Consider the following 6,135-nt stretch of genomic DNA (forward strand, 5'->3'; position numbering starts at 1 on the left):
CTCTCCCTCCCTCTCTCTCTCCATCTCTCTCTCTCTCTCTCTCTCCCTCCCTCCCTCCCTCCCTCCATCTCTCTCCTCTCCTTCTCTCTCCCTCCCTCCCTCTCTCCATCTCTCTCTCTCTCTCTCTCCCTCCCTCACTCCATCTCTCTCCTCTCCTTCTCACTACAGCTCTCTCTCTCTCCCTCCCTCCCTCACACCTTCTCTCCATCTCTCTCCTCTCCTCCTCACTACAGCTCTCTCTCTCTCCTTCCCTCTCTCCATCTCTCTCCTCTCCTTCTCACTACAGCTCTCTCTCTCCCTCCCTCACTCCATCTCTCTCCTCTCCTTCTTACTACACCTCTCTCTCTCTCCCTCCCTCACTCCATCTCTCTCCTCTCCTTCTCACTACACCTCTCTCTCTCTCTCCCTCCCTCACTCCAACTCTCTTCTCTCCTTCTCACTACACCCCTCTCTCTCTCTCCCTCCCTCACTCCATCTCTCTCCTCTCCTTCTCACTCCATCTCTCTCCTCTCCTTCTCACTACAGCTCTCTCTCTCTGACACCTTCTCTCTCCATCTCTCTCCTCTCCTTCTCTCTCCATCTCTCTCCTCTCCTTCTCACTACAGGTCTTTCTCCCCGCTCTGTGGTTCATGTGGTGATGACCTGCTCTGTCCTTCATGTGGTGATGACCTGCTCTGTGGTTCATGTGGTGATGACCCGCTCTGTCGTTCATGTGGTGATGACCTGCTCTGTCGTTCATGTGGTGATGACCCGCTCTGTCGTTCATGTGGTGATGACCCGCTCTGTTCACATCTGTCTGAACAGATGCAGTGTGTTGGTCAGTAGGAACCTTGAACTGTGTTGACCAACCAAAGTGTGGCTCCGGGGCCCTAGACCTGATTTATGTACGTACTAGACCTCTTTTAGCACTCCAGCTCCTCTCTCTCTCTCTCTCTGTTCTCTCTCTGCTCATCTCTCCTGGTGTTGAGGGCGGTTTGTGTAGTAGCTTTATCCCCCTGTCTCCCCAGCTCTGACGTGCGCCCAGTTCCACCCTGACGGCCTGATCTTCGGGACGGGCACGGCCGACGCCCAGATCAAGATCTGGGACCTGAAGGAGCGCACCAACGTGGCCAACTTCCCCGGCCACACCGGCCCCGTCACCTCCATCGCCTTCTCTGAGAACGGATACTACCTGGCCACAGGTGTGTGTGTGTGTGTGTGTGTGTGTGTGTCTCACCTGTGCTGTGTGTTCTCCAGGCCGGATACGAAAATAAAATGATTGATTGATTGATTCATATTGATGAATTCCAGGGGCCCAGGACAGCTCTGTGAAGCTGTGGGATCTGAGGAAGTTGAAGAACTTCAAGACCATCGCCCTTGACAACAACTACGAGGTGAGAGAGAGAGAGAGAGAGGGTGAGAGAGAGAGAGAGCGAGAGCATTGACCTGGTCTGTCCCCCTCCTGGTAAAGCATTGACCTGGTCTGTCCCCCTCCTGGTAAAGCATTGACCTGGTCTGTCCTGTCTGTCCCCCTCCTGGTAAAGCATTGACCTGGTCTGTCCTGTCTGTCCCCCTCCTGGTAAAGCATTGACCTGGTCTGTCCTGTCTGTCCCCCTCATGGTAAAGCATTGACCTGGTCTGTCCTGTCTTTCAGGTCAAGTCTCTGGTGTTCGACCAGAGTGGTACCTACCTGGCCGTGGGAGGCTCTGACATCAGAGTGTACATCTGCAAACAGTGGTCTGAGGTCCTCAACTTCACAGGTACGACACACACACACACACACACACACACACACACACTACTTACACATGTGTGTTGGAATGCTGTACACACCTATTGGGATACTATAAACACTTTAGCGAAACTGAAACCAGAGGATGTCTTAGGGATGTGACTAATCAGGTGTTTTAACGACTCCATCTTTACCCAGAACACACCGGGGTGGTGACGGGCGTGGCCTTCGGGGAGCACGCTCAGTTCCTCACCTCCACGGCGATGGACCGCAGCCTGAAGTTCTACAGCCTGTAGAGAGGGGGGCGGGTCGTCCTCCCCTTCAGGAACAACACAGATCCTGCTCACTGGGTCCAATTCACCTGCATTTACACTTGAGCAGGATTCGGTACGCAGACCTTCCTCCAGGTGAACTTTGCTAGCTAACTTGTCACTGATGTTAGTAAACATATAACGTCAACGTTTCTAATTCATTTGAATGAATAATATGTTTATAGAATTGGAAAATCTCCTCCACGAACATTAGCTTGTTGGGAGCTGGTAGCCAACGTTGGGAGCTAGCAGGCTAGCTAGACCAGCTAGAGTTTCCAACTAGCTAACGTTCGTGGACAAAGTTTTAAATTCTATAGACATATTTTTCATTTAAATTAATTCGAAACTTTGATATTAGTTTACTGACATCAGTGACGTGTTAGCTAGCGAGCTAGCAACAAAAAAAATGGTCACAAAATGTTATTAGACAATCAAGGCTTTTTACCCGGACACTATTTGGCATGACAGCTCCCCCCACACACTACTCATCACACCAGGGTGGTGACAGCTCCCCCCACACACACACTACCGCAGCCTCATGTTCTACAGCCAGTAGAGGTCAGAGGTCACCCCCTGCAGTGCCGTACCGAACGCTGTGGTTGGCTGGTCTCTGGAAGCGCGGTGATGACGGACGCTGTGGTTGGCTGGTCTCTGGAAGCGCGGTGATGACGGACGCTGTGGTTGGCTGGTCTCTGGAAGCGCGGTGATGACGGACGACGGTGTGTACATTGGAGGAGGAAGTGCCACATGGGATCAGGAGGGGACACAGAACCAGGGTTCCACATTCCATTGTAGAACATCTGGATAGGCGATGAGGAAAAGTAGAGGGTTAAGAGCGATCGTTATCTGGCTCTGCACATCACATAGCGATCTACCCAGAATGCACACCAGCTTCTGGTCCAAGACTGACCCAAACCGCACATCATAGCAACGACTACGGACTTACTGTAACCCATAAATACATTATCATCAGTACTGTGTGACCCACCAGCTCTTAAAGCTACGCTTCTGGTAAAGCAGTCCTTTCAAGAGTCAAGTAGTACCTTGTAGCAGAGACCACACTCACCACAGTACTTGTTGACAGAAGGCAGTATGAATATATTTAGAAAACATTTGCGTGAAAATTGTTGTAGATACCAATCTCAAACATTCTATTTTTGATTCATATCATCACGATATATGTGAAGCTTCTTTTGTCCTTCGTGGATTTTGTTAATCTGATTTTTCTACATTTTCAGTCTTTCACTGAAAGAACCCTGTAAACTTATTTTTATGTTTCTGCAATACATTTATTAACAATGATGAATTGCTTTTCGTAAATAGCCTCCAATTTAATTTAATTTTCCTCCCACTTTTATCCTCTTGCAGTTTGCTGTAATATTCTTTATCAATGTTAAGTAGCTTTTACGTCTTTTAAGCCTAAATTGTGTCACTTTTATTTCAGATCATAATAAAACTGGTAAAATCCATCCCTCTCTGCGTTGGCAGTATTTAATAGATTCCCTCGTGTTAATGTTTTTATTAGCTACACTGTGTGTGTGTGTGTGAGAGAGAGTGTGTATATGTGTGTGTATGTGTGTGTGTGTGTGTGTGTGTGTGTGTGTGTGTGAGAGAGAGTGTGTATGTATGTGTGTGTGTGTGTGTGTGTGCATGACAGCAGTCTAAAAACATCAGAGTTGTGAACAGGTACGGGTCGGTACGCAGCTGCAGACACGTCCTGTGCATTGAGCAGCACAAGTCAACCGGGCTACCGGGAACAGGCGGTGGAACCGGGCTACCGGGAACAGGCGGTGGAATAGTTGAGTCAATTCAACTCCCGTTAGTGCGCGTGCGGCCGGTTCAGCCAGACCGGACTGGGGTTGTTGTTGTTGTTGACGGACTGAACCGACCGGCCCGGGGAGAGATGCGGGACGGACCGCTCGGCTGTTCAAGACTGACCCGGTGGGACCACCGTTAGCCTGCTAGCCTGTTAGCTCGCAAGAACAAAAGGTAGGATGTTCTGGATGATGGTGTCTCCAGCTCTCTAGCCCAAACCTGAGTAGCAGCTAGCGGGTAGCTAGATAACCGTGATGGCAGCTTGCTGACCGGTGCTAGCTAAGCTAACTAGCTGCTCTCAGACAGTAAGGTTAGCCCGTTTGCAGGTGCGTGGCTACAGACACTGTGCTTTTAGGGACGCTTGTTTTGATTCACACTGCATGCCCGCTGGCGAAACACATCCTCTATAGTCCGTTAGATTGCGTTATCTGGTCTGAATTTGACATTTGAGTTTTGATATTATTTTTATGACTTTTGTAATTTTGGAAATGGTCAAGCAATGGGGAAATATCTCCCTATCTACAATCCTGTGAAAATAAATATATATTTGAATTGCATGGACAGAAGTGAAGTGGTAAAGTAGGCTACATTGCAGGTAAGAATGAATGGGCTGTGTTCAGGGCACCATCTTTATACACACACACACACACACACACACACACACACACACACACACACAGGTTGTGTGTTCCGGCCCCCCCGAAGCTCATGACTTTGATTTAGTTGCGATTGGCGGCAGGCTCTCTCTACCATTACGCCAACCCCATCATCACATGGTCACTCAGTCCGGCTGCTTGTTCTCCACTAACCCCTCCTCATCCCTCCTCCTCCTCATCCCTTAACTCGATTACCGGCCCACCCGCCATCCCTCCATCACATGAAGGACATTAGGGCTTCAGTCACTCCTTTATTTGGCCACACTCGTATGTATCCTCCTCCTTGTCCTCCCTCTGCTTGTCTCTCCATTCTCTCATTCTATCACCCAGAGAGTCTTTTGACCTCGACAATACTTCGTCACCGAGTCTGGTTGACAGCTTTACCATCACATTTGCTTCTGGAGGTTATAACTGCTCATGAACAGGTTATGAAGGGTTATAGAACATGTATAAGCATGCTTTTCTTCGTCCTTCCTAACCTCTTCCTTTCTTTCTCCCCAGGTCGCTATGGGAGCTCTGTTTCGGAGCGAGGAGGTGTGTCTGGTCCAGCTCTTCCTCCAATCGGGGTCGGCCTACAACTGCGTCAGCGAGCTTGGAGAGCTGGGATTGGTGGAGTTCAGAGACGTGAGAAGCTGCACTGACGCTGATTCATGATAACTGATAACCAGGCTGATTCATGATAACTGATAACCAGGCTGATTCATGATAACTGATAACCAGGCTGATTCATGATAACTGATAACCAGGCTGATTCATGATAACTGATAACCAGGCTGATTCATGTTAGATATACATCTAGGAATATCACTCTAATAGTGTACTAACTAACCCACACAGAACACAGGAGTTTCAGTACATTTATCAGTTCCCTCTCCCTCTCTCTCTCTCTCTCTCTCTCTCTCTCTCCCTCCCTCAGTTGAACCCTCATGTGAACGCCTTCCAGAGGAAGTTTGTGAACGAGGTGCGACGCTGTGAGGAGATGGAGAAGACCTTCTGTGAGTCCCCCTTTCAAACCCCCCTCCTCTCTCCTCCTCTCTCTCCATCCTCCTCTCTCTCCTCCATCCTCCTCTCTCTCCATCCTCATCTCCCTCTCCATCCTCATCTCTCCTCCATCCTCCTCCTCTCTCTCCATCCTCATCTCTCTCTCCATCCTCCTCTCTCTCCTCCATCCTCCTCTCTCTCCATCCTCCTCTCTCTCCTCCATCCTCCTCTCTCTCCATCCTCATCTCCCTCTCCATCCTCATCTCTCCTCCATCCTCCTCCTCTCTCTCCATCCTCCTCCTCTCTCTCCATCCTCATCTCTCTCTCCATCCTCCTCTCTCTCCTCCATCCTCCTCTCTCTCCTCCATCCTCCTCTCTCTCCATCCTCATCTCCCTCTCCATCCTCCTCTCTCTCCTCCATCCTCCTCTCTCTCCATCCTCATCTCCCTCTCCATCCTCATCTCTCCTCCATCCTCCTCCTCTCTCTCCATCCTCATCTCTCACTCCATCCTCCTCTCTCTCCTCCATCCTCCTCTCTCTCCATCCTCCTCTCTCTCCATCCTCATCTCTCACTCCATCCTCCTCTCTCTCCTCCATCCTCCTCTCTCTCCTCCATCCTCCTCTCTCTCCATCCTCCTCTCTCTCCTCCATCCTCCTCTCT

General features: G+C 49.8%; 2 protein-coding genes across 2 annotated transcripts in view; both read left to right on the forward strand.

Moving 5' to 3' along the window:
• The window catches only part of LOC311328180 (pre-mRNA-processing factor 19-like), an 8,308-nt gene extending 6,293 nt beyond the window's left edge, over nucleotides 1-2,015 (forward strand). The window contains exons 13-16 of the mRNA XM_084462190.1: nucleotides 1,008-1,181; nucleotides 1,291-1,373; nucleotides 1,634-1,739; nucleotides 1,910-2,015. Of these exons, the coding sequence (XP_084318316.1) occupies nucleotides 1,008-1,181; nucleotides 1,291-1,373; nucleotides 1,634-1,739; nucleotides 1,910-2,007 (461 nt within the window). The 3' untranslated portion in view covers nucleotides 2,008-2,015. The remainder of the gene's footprint in view (nucleotides 1-1,007; nucleotides 1,182-1,290; nucleotides 1,374-1,633; nucleotides 1,740-1,909) is intronic.
• Nucleotides 2,016-5,000: 2,985 nt separating this feature from the next.
• LOC311328182 (pre-mRNA-processing factor 19-like) overlaps nucleotides 5,001-6,135 on the forward strand; it is a gene marked incomplete at its 5' end in the record, with an annotated part of 7,283 nt that continues 6,148 nt past the window's right edge. Inside the window, 2 exons of the mRNA XM_084462192.1 lie at nucleotides 5,001-5,117; nucleotides 5,437-5,488. Of these exons, the coding sequence (XP_084318318.1) occupies nucleotides 5,001-5,117; nucleotides 5,437-5,488 (169 nt within the window). The remainder of the gene's footprint in view (nucleotides 5,118-5,436; nucleotides 5,489-6,135) is intronic.

The sequence above is a fragment of the Borostomias antarcticus genome (genome assembly GCF_949987555.1).
Source record: "Borostomias antarcticus genome assembly, contig: scaffold_264, whole genome shotgun sequence".
Classification (NCBI taxonomy): domain Eukaryota; kingdom Metazoa; phylum Chordata; class Actinopteri; order Stomiiformes; family Stomiidae; genus Borostomias; species Borostomias antarcticus.